General features: G+C 44.2%; 1 protein-coding gene across 1 annotated transcript in view; it reads left to right on the forward strand.

Annotated features, from left to right (window-relative positions):
* LOC122556171 (glycogenin-1-like) overlaps window positions 1-21,270 on the forward strand; it is an 82,232-nt gene that overhangs the window by 15,898 nt on the left and 45,064 nt on the right. The window contains exons 3-4 of the mRNA XM_043702691.2: window positions 9,032-9,206; window positions 12,531-12,693. Coding sequence (XP_043558626.1) covers window positions 9,032-9,206; window positions 12,531-12,693 — 338 coding nt within the window. The remainder of the gene's footprint in view (window positions 1-9,031; window positions 9,207-12,530; window positions 12,694-21,270) is intronic.

The following is a 21,270-nucleotide window of genomic DNA, read 5'->3' on the forward strand; positions in this document are numbered from 1 at the left end:
GATTTAGTGAAGCTTACTTGAAGTTAGGCTAATTCCAACCAGGAACAACCCACTGCTAAGTTTATAAATAAAATGGACATGTAGGTTGGAAAAGAAGTTTAATGTTGCAGGAGGGTGAGGGACTTGACTGAAAAAGGTATATCTAGAATGACATGAAGCACAGTGGCTGGATAAAGTGAACAGATAAAGCTGAATAAAAGGGTGGCACGGTGGCTCAGTGGTTAGCATTGCTGTCTCACAGGGTCAGGGACCTGGGTTCGATTCTAGCCTTGGGTGACTGTTTGTCTGTGGAGCTTGCATGTTCTCCCCGTGTCTTTGTGGTTTCCTCTGGGTTCTCTGGTTTCCTCCCACAATCCAAAGATGTGCAGGTTAGGTGAATTGGCTTTACTAAACTTCCCACAGCATTCAGGGATGTGTGGGTGCATTAGTCAGGGGCAAATATAGGATAGGGGGAATGGATCTGAGTGGGTAACTTTGGAGGGTCAGTGTGGATTTGTTGGGCCAAATGGCCTGTTTCCATACTGTAGGAAATCTACTCTACTCTAAAAACTGAAATGACTGCAGATCAGAAATTGCTGGAAAAGCTCAGCAGGTCTGGCAGCACCTGTGGAGAGAAATCAGAGTCAACATTTCAGGTTCAGTGACCTTTCTTCAGAACTGAGCTTTTCCAGCAATCTATCTGGTTTTGTTGTGAACAAAAAGCTATAGCCTTTTAGAATACTTTCTTTCTTAAAATATGTAAGGGAGGTAATGCATTCTGAAGCAATAATGTGAAATTTGAATGAGGAAAATCACCAAAGCATGAGGGACAAAGTGACTAAAGGAAAATACATTACAGAGTAAAGGAAGGGATAGTCTTTAAATAATTGTTACATGAGTTTTAGGTACTATGCACTTTTTCCATGTGCAAAATTCAAATAAGGTCAGTCAGCCATGGTTACTGAAGGAGTTCAGGGTTGCATATAAGATTAAAATAAAAAGTCTATGATGTTGCAGAACAGCAGGAGTTCTGAAGATTTGGGAGATCTATGGAATTACAACAACAAAGGTGGACCAAGAAACTGATAAGAAAGGCAAATAGAATATGCAGGCAATCTTGGAAAAACATAAATGGACTATAAAAGTCTCCAAGGGAGCATAACAAGGAAACATTTGGCTAAAATGAATGTAGTTCAAGTGTCTTGAAGAAGGGGAGAAACGCTTGATTCCAATATTAAAGAAATGGTAGTAGGGCACTAATGATTTTATAAATCGGGCAGAGCCAACATGGTTTTGTGCACCTACTCTGCGGCCGTAACATTGTATTCCTCTCTCTGTTCAATCACCCCATGATCTTTGTATGGCACGATTTGCCTGTACTGCCTGCAAAACAAAACTTTTCACTGTAATTAGGTACATGTGACAATAATCCAATTGAAAGGAAAATTGTTTGAAACGTTTTATTAGATGTTTGAAGGTATTACAACTTTTCTTGTTAAAGAGCTACAAATAGATGCGGTGTTTTTGGATTTCCAAAAGACCTTCAATAAGGTGCCATATAGAAAGATAAAAGCCTCTGGTATTCGTGTGAAAAAGTGTTCATAGAGACTTCGTTAACTAGCTGGAAACCAATTTAAGATAAATGGATCACTTTTTCAGGTTGTCAATCGCTAACTAGTGGAGTGCCAAAAGGATATTGGACCTCCACTGTTGATTATATTAATGACTTGCATGACGGAACTGATTTGTGTTGCAGCCAGATTGCAAATGCAAATGTACATAGGCAAACAGGTTGGGAGGAGTACACAAAGGGTTGTACATAGCTTAAGTGAGTGGGAACATTTGGGAGGTGGAATATCATGTGGGGAAATGAGGTGGTCCAGATTGGTAGGTAGAATAAAAAAGCAAGTTTATTATTAAATGGAGACAGACTGTGGAATTCTGTGGTGCAGAGGATCTGGGTGCCCTTGTGCATAAATTGCAAGAAATTAGCATGGACATACAGCACATAACGGACAAGGTAAATAGAATATTGGCCTTTATTACAGGGGAGTGAGATATAAACGGAGGAAGGTCTTGCTACAACTCTGCAGTTGGTGAAGCCACATGTACAGTTTTGGGTGCCTGAAGGGCTATACCGCATGGGAAGTGATTTAGAGCAAGCTTAAATACTGGCAAAAAAACCTCTGATGCTGTAAATCGCAGATTAAAACAAAAGGCGCCAGAGAAACTCAGTCCATCTACTGACATTTGTGGAGAGAGAACAGAATTAATGTTTAGAGTCAACTCTTCATGAGAAATGAAGCCACTTGCCCGTCAAGCCTGCTTCCCCCATTCAATCGGATCATGGTTGATCTGATTACTCCACGTTCCTGTCTCTTCCCCAATAACCCCTCATTCCTGATCAAGAATCAAAAATTCAAAGACTCCTCTTCCACTGCCTTTGAAGATGAGATTTTCAAAGGCTCATCACCTTCAGTAAGGTCAAAAGGAGAGATAATTGAAAAGCTAAAAGGAGGGGCATTTAGTAAGAAGCTGCATTCTTCAGAAACTACAGTTGTTTCAATCAAAACAAATCTGACCAGGTGATAATGGGTGGTATAAATGGAATGTTTTTGCCTTGCCCTGTGTTGTACATTCAAAGCAGTTCATTAGAAGCAGGCTGTACAGTTGGCTTGTACACTTCCCTTGCTCCCAGAGCCACGTTTATCTGAAGTGCTGTTCAGAATATTGGGTGTTGGAACTGTCAACCTTAAATTTTGATAACACAACCATTTTCACTTCCGGGAAAGGCTTCACAGCCCATGGTATATATCTCACTACTTAAGTAGAGCAAACCAAAATTAATCCAACTATGTTTACTTTCTCTGCCATAAGTTTCTGCCTGAATTACATGTTCATCTTCCTTTCCTTCACCCATAGTCCAATATTTCTCCTCTGAAAGCACTGCTGAGAACGCACCTGTGAGCAGTTTTCGTCCCTTCGCTTTTAACAAAAGATTTAATTTCATTGGAGGTAGTTCAGAGAAGGTTTACTGGGATGATCCCTGGTATGGAGAGATTGTCTTAAGCGCAAAGGCTAAAGCAGGCTGGGACTGTCTACTCACTGGCGTTTAGAAGAATGAGGTGTGATCTCATTGAAACGTAGAGGATTCTTAAGGGGCTTGACAGGATAAATGCTGAGAGGATGTTTCCCATCGAGGGTTACAGGGTGTCATCTCTGAATAAACAGGTGCCAATTCAAGGCTGAGATGATGAGGAATTTCTTCTGAGGGTTGAGAGTCTTTGGAATTCCTTGTCACAGAGAGTTGTGGGGACAGAGTCCTTGTGTATATTTAAGGGTTGAGCTAGATTCTTGATCTGTCAGGGGGGTGAGATTATTGGGAAATGGCAGGAAGGTGGGTGTGAGGAATGTCCAATCAGCCAAGGTCCCATAGAATGGTGGAGCATGCCTGAGGGGCATGTTCCCATTTATTGTGATTTTAACACTGGTTTCTTATTTCTGTGTGGCTTTAATGATGCTTTTTTAATATAATGGAACATCAAAACTGCACATCGCCCATGTTTAATGATCCTGCCTTAAATGTAGTCTTTTTGTTTCTCTTGAACTCCATTTTAAAAAGTCCACTTTTTTTTGTAGTCTGATCTCTATTCAAGGACTTTTGTATTTAAAAACCTCTTTTCACCCACATTTTTCAACATCTTCCCATTATATGTATGCTCTCACTGGTTGCTCTGAATGTAATTCCTACCCCTGCTGTGTGTTTGGAGGATTGGGCATATTTAAATGCTATGAGATTAGATTACTTACAGTGTGGAAACAGGCCCTTCGGCCCAACAAGTCCACACCAACCCGCCGAAGCGCAACCCACCCATACCCCTGCACATCTTTGGACTATGGGAGGAAACCGGAGCACCCGGAGGAAATCCACGCAGACACAGGGAGAATGTGCAAACTCCACACAGCCAGTCGCCTGAGGTGGGAATTGAACCCGGGTCTCTGGCGCTGTGAGGCAGCAGTGCTAACCACTGTGCCAACGTGCCGCCCCAGAGAGATATAGGGCCTACCATCTCTCCAACTCAGGCCTCGTTGGAGAATGTTTTCTTCCCCCACTGCTAATTAGATTAGATTTATTGTCACATGTATAATAATATAGTTTTAAAAAAAGAGTATTTTTTTTGCATGTTTTACACAAAGTGTCACCACACTCTGGCGCTATTTTGTTGTTTTTTTTCAAATAAAAGATATTATTTAAAGAAAAGGCTAGTTAAGTTTTTCCGAGTGTGTGCCATTGTGATAAGTGTCCAAATAGTTGTATTGAGCAATGTAAATTTTATTACGGGTTGAGTAGCTGTCTATTGTGTATGATGACAACAGCAGGAACACTAGACGAACGAAATTAAAGAAATGCTGGCAATGGATGGTACTTGCATGGTCACCATTAATGAAAGCAGCTTTCAATTCTAAGTTTATTTTTAAATTGACTTGCTCAAGTCAATGTCTGGAGCAGGTCGGACTTGAACCCAGATGTTGGGTCACTCTGAACCACAAGAGCTCTTTCAATTCCGGGATTTCTCCTTTCTGTTCAGAGGAACTCTGGGCACTTTAAATAAATATAATTCAGCTCTTCAGAGATGATATTACATACCTCTCAGACCCATAGTTGAGCCTCTTGTCACCTCTCCCGCCTTGCTGCTGGTATTGACCCCATGACCTTTGCAGAACCTGCTTATCCAAATCAGCCTTAAGGAAGATGTGGGGAAACGGCTGGAGGAAAGCGCAAGTTAGCATGTAACATCAGAGAGAGAGTGATGCAATATTGCTGTGGGTGGAGTAATCAGCCTTCGCACAGAAATGGAGAGTAAGCAGGGAGAAAGTGAGGACTGCAGATGCTGGAGATTGGAGTCGAATGTGGTGCTGGAAAAGCACAGCACACGGGGCAGGCAGCATCCGAGGAGCAATTATCTATGTTGAGCAGGACGAGCTGCTAGAAATGGAAAAACGTGGTTATGTACATAGGCTTACAGCAATAAGCAATATCTCCTGCATTTATCTTTGCATGGAGCACATTGGGAGGTGACTGAGCTTCACTAAAATGGTTCTCCGTTGTATTCAGCCCGAGCTACACCCTCGCGGCAGGTGAAGGGTCACGGTGCCATGGCTGTGTAGGTGACTGGGACTGTTATATTTTACGTATCTAACTCCTTACTGATATATCCCACAGTTCACCATCCCCCATAGTAAGATGAGGGTCACTGAGGACATGGAGTTGACAATGCCAGAGGAAAGCAGACACAGTGAGCAGGAAGCTTTGCTCAGACTGTAGAATTCCTAGTGCTGCAGGGTGCAATAAATTCACACACACACACACCAAGCTTTGCTGGGCACCATGTGGCGGTTCTGCCAAATACCAGAACTGAAAGGGACTACTGTCCGTTTGATAATGATCAGATCACTGCGCAGAACCCAGACAGAGCACCCTCCTTCTGTGGCAGTCAGCTATGTTTCAGCAAATAAGTGTGGTTACTGGAAGCTGAGGGCTACACCTTTGGTTTATGACACACACACACACGCGCGCACCTACACACTTGTGTGTGCACACACTCACATGCAGGAGCTGACAGTCTCACTCAGAAGCACACTCACACGCACACACTCTTGTACGCATGCATGTAAATATGGAGCATGCAGACATTGAGAAACATGCTATCACATATTATGTGATAGGGAAGACTAGTCGCAAGCAAAAGCAATGATTTTGCTGCCTGGAAAAGGCCTGTTATACTGTTGCTGAGGGTTCATTGTGGTTCACAGCTCAGCCTTGTTAGTGTGAGGGGACGTTTGAAATATTGGTTCAATTCGGGCCTTCTTGCTATCATAAAGATGTTGTTAAACTTGAAAGGGTGCAGAAAAGATTTACAAGGATGTTGCCAGGGTTGGAGGGCTTGAGCTATAGGGAGAGGTTGAATAGACTGGAGCTGTTTTCCCTGGAGCGTTGGAGGCTGAGGGGTGACCTTATAGACGTTTATAAAATCATGAGGGACATGGGTAGGGTGAATAGCCAAAGTCTTTTCCCCCAGGTTGGGGAGGGTCCCAAACTAGAGGGCATACATTTAAGGGGAAATATTTAAAAGAGTCCGAAGGGGCAACAGGCAGAGGGTGTTTTTTTTTTATTCATTCACAGGATGAGGGTGTTCCTGGCTTGGCCAGCATTTATTGCCCATCCCTAATTGCCCAGAGGGTAGTTAAGAGTCAATCACATTGCTGTGGGTTTGGAGTCACGTGTGGGCCAGACCAGGTAAGGATGGCAGTTTCCTTCCCTAAAGGATGTCCGTGTTTGGAATGAGCTGTCAGAGGAAGTGGTGGAAGCTGGTACAATTACAACATTTAAAAGGCATCTGGATGGGTATATGAATAGGAAGGGTTTAGAGGATTGTGGCCCAAATGCTGGCAAACAGAGCTCGATTAATTTAGGATATTTGGTTGGCATGAATGAGTTGGACCAGAGTGTCTGTGTCTGTGCTGTACAGCTCTTTGAGTTTATGACAACCACAGACACCAGTTTTCAGGTAAGGAGCAGATGGAAACCGAGGCGTATGACATTCTCCTGCTCTGGCTGTGCATGAGGAACTAACCTGAGTACAACAGAAACCGGAATTCCCAATGGCCTCACAACACTAACCCTTATCTCTACCTTCCTCTGAACTACAATGAGAAACCAGAAGCCAACATAAAATACACATTTTTAAACAAATTTGTAAAGAAAATGATACATACGGACATAAACCAATCAAACGTGCAATTCCTCCATTGAGTAATAGGAGAATGGTCTGGGTGGGTTACACTTTGAGAGGTCAGTGTGGACTTATTGAGCCAAATGGCCTGTTTCCACACTGCAGGGATTGTATAATTTTATGAATAAACCTTTGATATTGTGGTTGGACCTGGGCAAGTGCCAGCAGAGGAAAGGAAAACTGCTCACTCTCAGCAATGAACATTGCAAATGGCTTCCAGGAGAAGCCCAAACAAGTCTCTGTCTGCCCCAACTCAGCATGGGCAACAACAAGGGCTTTGCTGGATTGAGGGTATAAGGAGAGGGGAGTGTTCTCATCCAGAGATGTGGAGGTGCTGGTGTTGATCCGAGGTGTACAAAATTAAAAATCACACAACACCAGGTTACAGTCCAGCACGTTTAATTGGAAACACTAGCTTTTGGAGTGCTGCATCTTCATCAGGTAGCTAGTGGGGGTCCTATAATCCTGCCCCACTTGCTTCCCGATGAAGTAACAGCACTCTGAAAGCTTGTGCTTCCAAATAAACCCTTTAGACTGTAACATTGTGTTGTGTGATTTCTAACCTTATCCAGGCAGAGAAAGAGGTTGCAACCAGTTTGTGTTGTATATGCCCCTGGAATGACCCCTCAGCAATACTGGTAATCTGTTGAGGAGAGATCACTGGACTGCTGCGTAATTGGAGGGATGCGGCAATTTACAGGCCCCATAGAATATCAGGATAAATGGCCATAATAACAGCGGGTTGAGTATTGTTGGCCAGCTGGTCTTGCAGTTTTCAGACTGAGTTCCTACTGGAACACTGGTGACTTTTATTGGAACCCCCATTTTGTAACATTGGGATCTGAGATATTAGCCATCAGATGCTACAATGCAGTTCGTCATCTGTGGAAACGTTAGGCTCAAGCTTCCACTCAGAGCCCTGTGCCAAAGGGGTGCTGGATTCTTGACCATCCTTTGCCATTGAATGCCTTCATTCAAGGGATTTGATGCCCATTTCTAGCTGTCCTCGGGAAGGTTGTGATGAGCCACTGTGTTTGAACTTTCAGCAGCTTGAGTGGTTTGCTTGGCCATTTCAGAGGACAGCAAAGAGTCAACCACATCATTGGGGTCGACAGTTACATGCTGACCAGTTCATGAAGATGTCTTTATGATTTCTTTCATAAAGTAAATCAGGTCGGATTTACAATAATCTGAGAGTTTTATGATCGTCATTAATGATACCAATTTTTGTAATTCCAAAATTGTTAATTCAGTGTAAATAACGCTGGTGGGATTTGAACTTATGTAGTTGGATCATCAGTCCAGGCCCCTAGATTACTAGAGCATGATACCAGCATGATGCTATGTTGCCACATGGAGACTGGGTTTAAGCAAGAGAAGCTGGCCCTTATGCAATCAGCAGCGTTAGTTGCATTCACAAATTATGGGCTGGATGTCATGCTTTCAGCAACGGGGATTGAATGTAAAATCCAGTGAGTGGTCAGATTGCCACCTAATGCCCATCCTCAAACTTTCTGTATTCTTACGGAGGGTGGTGGAGACATGGATGGCTCACCCTTTCTGAGTGTGGACATTGCTGGCTGGGTCAACATTTATTGAGGAGAAAGTGAGGTCTGCAGATGCTGGAGATCAGAGCTGAAAATGTGTTGCTGGAAAAGCGCAGCAGGTCAGGCAGCATCCAGGGAACAGGAGAATCCCTTGAGAAGCCCTTGAGAAGGTGGTGGCTATCTGCCTTCTTGAATTGCTCCAGTCCATGTGTTGAAGGAACATTTAACTGTTCAGTTAAGCAGGGAAGAGTCGTGAGGGTAAAAATCACAAAGAACTGCGCATATTGGAAATAAAAGCACAAAGTGTGGGAGATAGGTGGTGGGTCTGGCAGCATCTATCGTGAGAGATAAACAAGATTAAACATTTTGAGTCCAATATAACTCTTGTGCAGAATTGTACTCAGATATGCTGAGTTTCTCCAGCACTTTCTGGCTGTATATTTAAGTCAATAATCTTTAAACTCCATTTTGGTGCAGTTGTGCCTTTTTTTTCTCTGCTTTTCTTGAAGCACAAATGTTTCTTCAATAATCTGGAACTTTATTAAGTTGGCTGGAACAAAAGGATTTAAGTGGGATGAGTTGAAAAAATTGTGTTCAGTTTGACACCTCATTAGAGCTGAATACAATATAAATTGCCTCTGAAAACACAGTGAACATCTCAAATGTAAAAGGTGTGCTTTACTGTATTAAAACCAATCCCTCTTTCCCTAGGGCTGTGCTGGAACAAATCTTTGATGAAGTTATCTTAGTGGACGTGCTAGACAGCAAGGATTCAGCGCATTTGGCCATGATTAAGAGGCCAGAACTCGGTGTGACATTTACAAAGCTCCACTGCTGGGCTCTCACACATTATTCCAAGTGTGTATTCATGGATGCAGACACATTGGTAAGTGATGGGCTTCACAAATTGGGGGAGATGACCTGAAGCTTGCCAACTATCCTCAATGTCAACCAAGAGCAGCTTAAGCAATCCAATATTCTTTGGAATGTACACAGACATCGCTCCTTGCTGCTTATGTTTCAAGAGATGACTCAGCTGCAGTAATCCATTTTAAGTCTCTGGGTGGGTTTGCTTTCTTATGTTAACTTTGACAAAGTTACAGGGCAGCACCGTCCCTCAATGGTAAGCACTCTGCCCCACAGCACTGGGAACCTGGGTTCGATTCCAGCCTCAGGCAACGGTCTGTGTGGAGTTTGCGCCTTCTCCCTGTGTCTGCGTGGGTTTCCTCCCACAATCCAAAATTGTGCAGGCTAGGTGGATTAGCCATGGGAAATTGCCCATAGTGTTCAGGGATGTGGAGATTAAGTGGATTAATCATGAGAAATGCAGGGATAGGGTAGGGGTGAGGATGTGTATGGGTTGCTGTTTGGAGGGTCAATGTGAACTTGATGAGCAGAATGGCCTTCTTGGACACTATAGGGATTGTATGATCTGTGAAATTATATCCAGAAAACTGAATGTCTGGAATTTAGAAAGTTAAAAACAGTTGGAATTGTAGTTAGACAGTCATAGCTTTATAAAGAGTATTGTGGATTCATACAGCAAAATTCCAGTTTGACCCCATTCTTTATTCTGGTGGCTGAAGGCCATGTAACCTTTACGTTGTTCAGAGGGTGATTTGTATGTAGAGTGAACTGCCAGAGGAATGATTTGGAGATGCCGGTGTTGGACTGGGGTGTACAAAATTAAAAATCACACAACACCAGGTTATAGTCCAACAGGTTTAATTGGAAGCACACTAGCTTTCGGAGCGACGCTCCTGATGAAGGAAGGAGCGTCGCTCCGAAAGCTAGTGTGCTTCCAATTAAACCTGTTGGACTTATAACCTGGTGATGTGTGATTTTTAACTCTGCCAGAGGAAGTATTAGATGCTGGTACAGTTACAACATCTGCATGGGTATATTAATAGGAAGGTTTAGTGGGATATAGGCCAAATGCAGGCAAATGGGACAAGTGCAGTTTGGGAGACTTTGTCGGTATGGACAAGTTGGACCGAAGGGTCTGTTTCCGTGCTGAATACCTCTATGGCTCCCCCCTTCTCACAGGACGTACCAGCTCTCAGTCCAGCTTAATTGCAGCTTTGTGTTGTCAGTTTTGCTGCTGGATAAACAGACAAGCTGTCACTCAGAAAAGAACTTACATTTAAGCACATTCTTTCAGGATTCCCAACCTCAAAAGAGCTCCCTTCCGTGTCCCTGAACCCAACCCAGGGCAACTCCCATCACCCTCGGGCACTGAATGGAAGCTGGTTTTCTAAATGGTCAAACAGGTTTCAGGCTCAAACTCGTTTCAGAAACCAGTAATGAAGAAGTTGACAATATCCCTAAAAGTTGTATTGGGAGTTAAAAACTCCAGACAATACGTCTTGATTGCGGGTACTCCCTCAGTCATCCTACATCAATCTGTTCAGACAGGTTACATTGTACATCTATACATCTGGAGCAGGGGGGGCTTGAAGCTGGGCTTCCTAGTCCAGAAGCAGGGGTGCTGTCACAGTACCATAGAGTCATGGAGACGTACAGCACGGTAATAGACCCTTCGGTCCAACTCATCCAGTCCAACCAGATATCATAACCTAATCTAGTCCCATTTGCCACCATTTGGCCCATATGTCCCCAAACCCTTCTTATTCATATACCCATCCAGATGCCTTTTAAATGTTGTAATTGTACCAACCTCCACCACTTCCTCTGGCAGCTCATTCCATACACACACCACTCTCTGCATGAAAAAGTTGTCCCTCAGGTCCCTTTTAAATTTTTCCACTCTCATGCGAAACCTATGCCCTCTAGTTCTGGACTCCCCCACCCCAGGGAAAAGACCTTGTCTATTTATCCTATCCATGCCCCTCATGATCTTATAAACCTCTATAAGGTCACCCCTCAGCCTCTGATGCTCCAGAAGAAACAGCCCCAGCCTATTCAGTGTCTCTCTGTAGCTCAAATCATCCAACCTGGCAACATCCTTGCAAATCTTTTCTGAACCCTTTCAAGTTTCACAACATCCTTCCTATAGCAGGGAGACCAGAATTGCACACAATATTCCAAAAGTGACCTAACGAATGTCCTGTACAGCCGCAACATGACATCCCAACTCCTGTACTTAATGCTCTGACCAATAAAGGAACCATAGGAGCCTAAGTTTTTTTTATATTCTGTTAGCTTGCTTATATAGTTGAGAAATGCATTGCATTAAACAAACCAAGAGAAAGAATTGCTGTAGCATTCTGCAGCTTCCCTGATTTATTTGATTGGGGTGGATGGAAGGCTATTTCTACTCAGAGTTAACGTCAGTTGTCACATGTGGTTGATATGGTGCCAGAGGTATGAACGTGATCGATGGTGTTGAGCTCCACTTACTGATGCTATAATTGGGGTGGGAAGATTTGCCTTTTGTCAAGATGCCAATAAAGTTGCCTCCAATTGAACTAGTTTTCACTGCTTTAAATGTCTTCCAACAATTCCATTAGGCAGGACATTAGAATTCCTTGTATCCATTCATGTGTCAACAGTAAGCTTGAAATTGCTTATTCAGTGCATCTGAAGGCATGGCCAGTTTGTCTTCAGTTACTTTTTCAAGGTTTCTATCAAAGTGACTGACTGCTGTCTTAGTAACTGGTTAAAGGAAAAAGGAACTGGCTTTTATATAGTGTCTTTCACAGATGTATGACCTCCCAGTGCACTGTATAGCCAATGAAGTACTTCGAAACTGTAATCATGACCTTAATATAGGTTCGACAAACAGCAGTGGGATGGTACGGGAGAATGATTTCAGTCTAAAATGGTGGAAGTTGCTCAATACTGCACATTATTCATGGACAGCTTTAAAAAGGTGTGTCTGAAATGTCAGTCAGTATGACAGCTGCACAGTTTGCATTGTGTTGTGCTGTCAGTCTGCATTAACTCACTCATCTTGGGGGTGAGCCAGCTGAATTATGCCCATCTTCAGTTGCGCCAATATGATAAAAAAAGACAGAACATACCAGTTGATAAATGCTGCCGATCTCAACTGGCTTTAGATGGGGTGCACATAAATTGAAAGCTGCCGCTCAGAAAGAGGCCATTTGACCCATCCCCTCTGTGCTAGCTCTTTTGAAACTGCTACCCAATTACTCCCTGTCCCTTGCTCTGATCCTATAATTTGTTCTCTTAAATATTTCCCTTTCAGAGTGGCTTTCCTCTAACCAGTGCTTCTAATATCTTTAAACAGGTGTTATGCAACATCGACGAACTCTTTGAAAGGGAAGAGTTGTCTGCGGCCCCGGACCCTGGTTGGCCAGATTGTTTCAATACAGGAGTATTTGTTTATCGCCCTTCCATTGAAACATACAATGAACTTTTACAGTATTCCACAGAGAAGGGCAGCTTCGATGGTATGTTTCATTGTCGGAAAGAATAATTTGTTTGTGATACCTGTCTCCTCGGTAAAAACAAGGACTGCAGATGCTGGAAACCAGATTCTAGATTAGAGTGGTGCTGGAAAAGCACAGCAGGTCAGGCGGCATCCGCTCCTCAGATACTGCCTGAACTGCTGTGCTTTTCCAGCACCACTTCTAATCTAGATCCTGGCAGAAACTTTCCTTGCACTCGCACGTCTCGCTGTCCATATGTTTTCAATTTAGTCTGTGCCTTTATGTACTGTAACTCAGGAACGGGGTAGTTCAATTTCAATTTAAGCGAGCAAAATGACACAATCCCAAGCAAATATGCAATACTTCAAAGCAAAGGAAAAATCACTCCTGGGTTATGACCACTGCATTATAGAAAGGACGTGAATGTATTGAGACCATGCAGAAGCGATTTACCAGAACAGTTCCAAGAATGAGAAACTTCTGTTATGAGGATAGATTGATGAATTTGGGGCTGATATTCTTGGAGAGAAGAAGGCTGAGAGGAGATGTGGTAGAGGTTATCAAAATTGTACTGGTTTGGACAAAGATAGGGTGAAACAAAAGCAGAAATTGCTGGAAAAGCTCAACAGGTCTGGCAGCTTCTGTGGAGAGAAATCAGAGTTAACGTTTCGGGTCCAGTGACCCTTCCTCAGAATTGATGGTAGCGAGGAAAATCCTGTTTTTATGCTGAAGATGGGGTGGGGGAATGGATAAGGAGTGGGAAGTAAACGAGCCCAAAGAGAGAGAACAGTTGGACTGACAAAGGAGTGGATCGTGATCAGGCTGGGAGAGTGAACAGCTGTTAATGGGGACTGTTAGTGGCTAACAATGGGTCATGTGTAATAACAGTCGAGAGTGTGGTGCTGGAAAAGCACAGCAGGTCAGGCAGCATCTGAGGAGCAGGAAAATCGATGTTTTGGGCAAGAGCCCTTCATTAGGAGTGAGGCCTTATTCCTGATGAAGGGCTCTTGCCCGAAAAGATGATTCTCCTGCTCCTCGGATGCTGCCTGACCTGCTGTGCTTTTCCAGCACCACGCTCTCGACTCTGACCTCCAGCCTCTGCAGTCCTCACTTTCTCCCTGTGTGTAATAGCAGGCTATATGATAACAAGGCCTGGCTTGTGGGGCTAGGGGTAAGGACAGGAAAGAGCTCAGGAGTTATAATTGCTGAACTCATTATTGAATCCAGAAGGTGATAGAATTCCCAAGTGGAAAATGAGGTGCTGTTCTTCCAGCTTATGCTGAGCTTCACTGGAGCACTGCAGCAAGCCTGAGACAGAGATATTGGCCAGGGAACAGAGTGGGGCGTTCAAGTGGCAGGGAACTGGAAGCTCAAAGAATTTGTTTTGCTAAGAGAATGAAGGCGTTTTGCAAAGTGGTCACCCAGTCCCTAATGTAGAGGACGATTTCTGTTTTTGATCTCCAGCATCCACAATTGTTTCAGTTTTCATTTAGTAGCCAGGCAGAAGCTAGTCCCACTCATTAAAAACAAAGTGAAAAGATTTAGTTGTAAAAAAAGAAAGGGTGATGTGAGAAAGAACGCTTTCACACTGTGACTAATTAGCGTCTAGAATGCACTGTCTGGAAATGTGGTGGAAGTAGGTTCAATCAAGGAGGGCATTGGATGATTATTTGGAGAGAAATATCATGCAGGGACATGGGGAAAAGGCAAGAGATTGGCACAAGGTAAGAGAACCAGTAGAGAGACGATGGGCCAAAGGGTCTCCTTGTGCACTGTAATGACTCTATGATTGACATTTTTCGAAGCAGCCTGACCAGAGACATTATTACGCACTTCTGGAGCAGACGGGATGAGAAGTCAGGTCCTCTTGCTCAGAGACAGGGACACTACCACTGCACCACACCATCCCTTTTGAAAGTCTGTCCTAGATGTTTTGAATCAAGTTGTTCAGAAATGTTATTACACTCCTCTGGAAAAGGTGGGACTTGAACCCAGGTCTCCTGCCTCAGAGGTAGGGACATACCACTGCATCACAGGAAACCACATTCTAGCGGTATACATTTTACCACCAGAGCCAATCATTGTTGCCTTTCCTTAGTTGCCCTGAAGGAATGTTGTGCAATCAAGATGCATCGTAGCATTGTTTGAGAGCTTTTAATCCCAGGTCGACCTTTAGAGATGGCACAGTGTTCAAATGGGTGTCTCAAACCAGCTCAAACACTGAAATGTGTGTGCGTGTCATTTAGAAAACCACATTTCTGTTCTACTCAGTGCTTGAGGGTAATGGAACCAAGCCTGAAAAGCAAGGAGCTGGCATGGGTTTGAGGTCAGGGATTCAGGAAGGAGCTAGGGAGCTCTTTGAGATTGGGAAACCCGGAAGTATGTGTTTAAATTTAAATTTTATTCTGAGTGACAGCTTGTCTGTTTACCCAGCAGTAAAGCCGACAACACAAAACTGCAATTAAGCTGGACTGGGAGATGTGAGGAGGTGGGGGAGACTGTGTGAGGGAAAGGAGAACTGGTTGTGGGGAAATACTGCAGTGAGGAGGGGTGAAGGGGTTCACCGCTGCAGCTCATGTGCTGAAGTGGGAACCGATTTGCTACTGGAAGGGGAATTGCAGGATCTCAACCCTGAAGGAATGATGATATATTTTCCAAGTCACATTTGAGGAGGTCGGAGTTGATGGTGTCCCCAGTAACTTACTGCCCTGGTCCTTCTTGGTGGCAACAGGTAGGGTTTTGGGTCTCGGTTAATGTTGCAGGACCAAGAGCAGGAATGAAACAAAACAAAACTTTGGTAATATTTCAACCCTGAATGATTCCCAGGCAGTTTGAGACACAATTCTTGTGTGATCACATTTGGCGGCAGAGAGAGACAAGCATTTTGCAGGTTCTTTGCTGGAAAAGTGTGAGCAGTACTGGATCCCAGGGAACAGAAGTCTTGAAATCTGTGAAAATAGACCAAGTTCTATTTTCATCGCAGTCTGAGGTTGGCAGTTTAACTCCATTCTACTCCCTTCACTCCAGTATTCACTTTTCTAATTTAATGTCCTTGATTTGAATTGGGAAGTTAAAAAAGAACTTCCAATTAATTAACAATTTGGACCTGTGAAGTGTTAATTATTTGAGACATCCCCTGCGTTTGAAAAACAAGCATGACACAAATGTGAACTTGAACTCTTGGCAATCTGCATCGTGGTGGCACTGCTCCCATGTCTATTAATAAAGTTTTTCGATATCATCCTACAGGCACAATTGGTTTCTCAACGAAAAAGCTGGGAGCACCTGAGTAAACTCTGTGTTGGATTAACTATAAATAAAGTTGTGAATAAGTCAGTGAGTGCTCAAAGCTTATCATTATCCAGCCATAGCTATATAAAGCAGATTGACTTAGACTCCTTCATATTATAATGAACTCCCTTTTCTATATAAGGAAATGTGCAAATGGCAACATAATGTATAAAGACACAGTAAATGATGAAGTGCTCAAAATTGCAGGAATGTAAACTTCTATAAAATTATGTTTTACTATCGAAGTTTATAAAATCATGGATAACTTGGACCATTTACCCAGGGAGGGGAGTTCAAAACCAGAGGGCATAGATTTAAGGTAAGACGGGAAAGATTTAAAAGGGACTCAAGGGGCAGTATTTTCACACGGGGGTAGTGTATGCATAGAATGAGCTGCCAGAGGAAGCCAGTCCAATTGCAACATTTAAAGGGCGTCTGAATGGGTACATGAATAGGAAGGGTTTGGTGGGATATGGGCCAAATGCTGGCAAATGGGACTAGATTAATTTAGGACTCGCAGTAAGGTTAAAATCAACTAAGCGAAAGTGAGGACTTCAGATGCTGGAGATCAGAGTCAAGGTTAGAGTGGTGCTGGAAAAGCACAGTAGGTCGGGCAGCATCCGAGGAGCAGGAAAATCGGTGTTTCGGGCAAAAGCCCTTCATCAGGAATGAGGTAGGGAGCCTCTGGGTTTGCATTGTCGAGTTGGGCCGAAGGGTGTTTTTCCATGCTGTACATCTCTATCACTCAATTTCATTAATTGTGAATACAGTGGATGTAATATCTATATCTCTCCACCTCCTTTTTTGCTCTTGGTCTCTCTCTGTCTCTGTCTTTTGCTGTACTCATCAGTCATTCTCTCTTTTATGTCGCTCTCTCTGTCTGCCTCTTTGTCTGTTAATGTCTTTCATTTATCCCTTGCTTCCCAGCTGTTGTGGAGATGCCAGTTATCCCGAGTCTGTCCTGTGGTTGTTCTATGGATTTTTTCGGAGTCACGGAGCATGCAGTTGTGGGTATGCTATTGCCTGACTTTCAGTCTGAGACTGGAAAGGCACATCATCATATTCAGAGTGACCTGAGAAAACTGGCATTAATCCTTCCACTTGAGTATCTCAAGTAAGTGTTTCCAGAAGGCCAGTATAAGTCAAGAGAAATTTAAAAGGGTCAGACTACATTCCTCCTGTGCACCATGAGGAATAAGAACAGGAATAGGCTGTTTGGCCTCTTGAGACTCTCCGCCCCTCAATAGGATCTTCCTCATGTCCACTTTCTGCCTTTTCCCCAGAACCCTGAGTTTCCCCATGGATCAAGAATTTATCTATCTCAGCCTGAAATGTAATGAGAGGCTCCGTCCCCAGTTCTAAAGACCCTCAGTCCTCTGAGAGAAGGAACTCCTTCTCATCTCAGTCTTAAATCGGTGCCCCTTTATTCTGAGGCTGTGCCCTCTGGTCCTAGACTCTCCCATGAGGAGCAACATCCCCTCAGCGTTTACCCTGCCATGCACCTGTAAGAATTTGATGTGTTTCAATGAGATCAAAGATGGCAGCACGGGCACAGTAGGTGGTGTTCAGGCTTGTCAGAGCCCGACTGTCCCAGGCCGGTGGCCTCCTTTTCTCTATGTATTTTTCGTCTTCTTCTTCTTTTCCTTCTTTTTGTTCTTCATCCTCGAGGCTGGGGTGGTGGGATGCAGCGTTGGTGGCATGGATCGGGACCGCTGGTGGTGGTGCCTGGAGCGTGGGCTCCTAGTTGCGGTGGTGGTGCCTGGACTCTTGGTGGTGGGTAGGCCTGGAGCCTGGACTCTCAATAATAGTGGTGCCTGAAGTGGAGATTCCTGGTGACTGTGCCCAGAGTCTGGGCTCTTGGTGGTGGTGGTGTTGGCGCTTGGAATCTTGGTGGTGGTAGGCCCGGAGCCTGTACTCTCGTTAATAGTGGTGCCTAGAGTAGGGACTCCTGGTGACTGTGCCCGAGGTCTGGGCTCTTGGTGGTGGCGGTGGGCCTCAAACACCTTAACGAAAACCTTGCAGAAGCCCTAGAGCCGTGCTTGAGACCCAAGTTTGAACAGAAGATTAACTGTTATTTCAGTAATTTATTTTTATCCTATTGTAACTCAAAATGGTGCCGGATTGTGATGACAAAACACCTTTCACTGTATCTTCAAGATATATGTGACAATAAAATCACCACTCATTCACCACTCCATTCTTCCAAACTCCCGTGATTAGTGTCCAACCTGTTTAGCCTTTGCTCATAAGACACTCCCTCCATACCACACCAGGGATTATCGGAGTGCATGGGATGACATGGTGACTCAGTGGTTAGCACTGCTGCCTCATAGTGCCAGGGACCTAGGTTCAATTTCAACTTCGGGTGACTAACAATGTGCAGTTTGCATATTCTCCCAGTGTCTGTGTGGGTTTCCAGTTTCCTCCCATAGTCCAAAGATGTGCAGGTTAGATGGATTGGCCATGGTTAGGTTATTTTATTTTACATTAGAATTAATCCTTGGCACAACATCATCGCCAAAGGGCCTGTTCTGTGCTGTACCTTTCTATGCTGTATGCTAAATTGCCCATAGTGTCCAGGCATGTGCAGGTTAGATGGATTGGCCATGGGAATTGCAGGGTTACAGGGATAGGGTAGGGAGGTAGGGCTGTATGGGATGCTCTTCGGAGGGACCATGTGAACCTGATGGGCAGAATAACCTGTTTCTATACTGTAGGGATTCTATGATAAACCTCTGGACAGCCTCCAATGAAATGATATCTTTCCTTAAATAAGAACCTCAAAACTGCTCACAGTGCCAGTAATCTCATCTGCACCTTTTACAATTGTAGTAAGACTTCTTTACTGTGATATTCTAACCCCTTTGAAATAAAAGCCAGACTTCTTGCATGTCTGGCAGACTCTTGTTCTGACTGGAAGCAAGTTAACAAAGTCTGACAGCAGCTTCCAGACTTGCATCCTGTCCCCCCATCCACCACCACCACCATCGCAACTCCGTAAGTCTCATCTCTGTTTCCCAATTCACATCCCTTCTGCTAGGTGGGCCTGGATCATGGCCAGCCAAACATACAGAGCCTGAGGCCTGGCCAGATACCAGAGCAAAGCTGTGAAAAAAACATTAAGGCCCAAGTTTCATGTTCGACGAGGTTACCAGAATGAGAGGAGAAATCCTCAGGAATTCTATAATATTTAATAGTTTTCTTTTTCTCGATGATCCTCAAAGGGCGTCAAATGAAATAAAAATTTGAAAAAATTGTAAACTGTGAGGACGTCAGCGTGAATCTCTAAGAGGCCATTGAAAAGTTAGTGAAGTGGGCAGGCAGACTGCAGATGAGATTCAATGCAGAGAAGTGTGAAGTGATGCATTTTGGTCAGAAGAACTTTGAAAGACAAAATGAAACAGAGGGTCCCATTCTAAAGGGAGTGCAGGAGTAGAAGGATCCGGGTGTATATGTACACAGACCCATTGAAGGTGACGGGACAGGTAGAGAGAACAGCCAATAAAGTGAACAGTGTTCCCAGCCTATTAATAGCAGTATGGGTACATGGGCAAGGAGGTGATGTTGAACTTGTATAAGATACTCGGTAGACTTCAACTGGAGTACTGTGTACAATTCTGGACACCGCACGATATGAAAAATGTGAATACATTTGGAGAGAGTGCAGAAGTGTGATTCCAGGAATGAGAAACATCGGTGCTGAGGATAGGCCGCAGCAGTGGAGGACTGTTCTCTTCGGAGAGAGGAAGGCTGAGAGGAGTTTTGAGACGGGTTTTCATAATCAGGAGCAGGCTGGATAGAGTAGATAGGGCGAGGGTGTTTCTGCTCGTAAAGAGGGCACAGATTTAAAGTGACATGCGAAAGAAACAAGGGTGATGTGAGAAAAGCTTTGTCACACGCCGAGTAGCCAGGGTATGGAATGCAGTGCCTGAAAATGTGGAGGGACAGGTTCAGTGGGGGCATCAGGGAGGGCATTGGATGGTTGTTTGATGAGAAATAGTGTGCAAGGGAATGGGGGAAAACCAGGAGATTGGCACTGCATATTGGTGTTTGCTTGAAGAGTCTGTGCAGGCACGATGGGCCAAATGGCCTCCTGCTGTGCCGTAACAATTCTGTCAGAAACAGAAAACGCTGGGGATACCCACTAAGACTCAGGCTGCATGGTTGTTGCTTCTTGTTATTGTCACACAGTGACCTGTGTTGAAAGCCTTCCACTCAACACTGGTGCCAGCTATTCAGTCTGGGCTGGTACACCCTGTACTCTGACAATTGCAAACGACCAGAGGATCTAGCGGTTTGATTCCATCAGACAGGGATGTATAATTACAACATGCAGAGAATATTGAACAACTGGGGCGTGAAGCAATTTCAGGTCTCAGTCGACCCAGAAATTGTACGTTCTTCTTAAACTGAGTGCATTAGCCATTCAGTAGCACAGAGCAGGTTTGGGCATTGATTATTGTAATGCAGCAGAATGTCCAAATCAACCCAATGTTCATGTGAAGAAATGCTGGCCACCACTTGCACCTTGGGTGACACTTTGTTAAGAACACCGACGTCAGATTTTATCACTTGGATATTCCTCCAGGCTCCAGGAACTTTGCCACCTGTCCCTCTCTCCCACCTTCCTTTCTCCCTTGCTGAGCATTTGTTACATTTCACTGGTGTTCATGATGTGGAGGAGCCGGTGTTGGACGAGGGTGGACAAAGTTAAAAATGAGGAGAAAGTGAGGTCTGCAGATGCTGGAGATCAGAGCTGGAAATGTGTTGCTGGAAAAGCGCAGCAGGTCAGGCAGCATCCAGGGAACAGGAGGATCGACGTTTCGGGCATAAGCCCTTCTTCAGGAATCCGTTCAGGAAAGTTAAAAATGACACAAACACCAGATGATAGTCCAACAGGTTTATTTGGAATACAAGCTTTCAGACCACTGTTCCTTCATCAGGTAACTAGTTATTCGATGACGGAGAGCAGCACTCTGAAAGCTAATACTTCCAAATAAACCTGTTGGACTATAACCTGGTGTTGTGTGAGTTTTGTTTTCTAACTTCGCTGCTGTTAAGAGTGTTGTGACACTGGAAGTTGTATTTGTGCTTCCCTCCCAGACGGCAAGGTCAAAGTGATAGTGTGAGCTCCCCTCCTTTCCCTGTTGTATTGTAGCCCATTAAACCACCTGCTAGCTCTCATCCTGGCCCTCAATAACTTGCTCAAGTTCATGACCCGCTTTGAAACACATTGCAGCACATTCCACGTGAAGTGCAGGGAAAGTGTCGCAACGTCGCTTCCGTCTTGAGAGGAAGATGCTATGG

Source organism: Chiloscyllium plagiosum, unplaced genomic scaffold, assembly GCF_037043375.1.
Source record: "Chiloscyllium plagiosum isolate Xiang-an unplaced genomic scaffold, Cpla_swu_hap1 HiC_scaffold_13, whole genome shotgun sequence".
NCBI lineage: Eukaryota > Metazoa > Chordata > Chondrichthyes > Orectolobiformes > Hemiscylliidae > Chiloscyllium > Chiloscyllium plagiosum.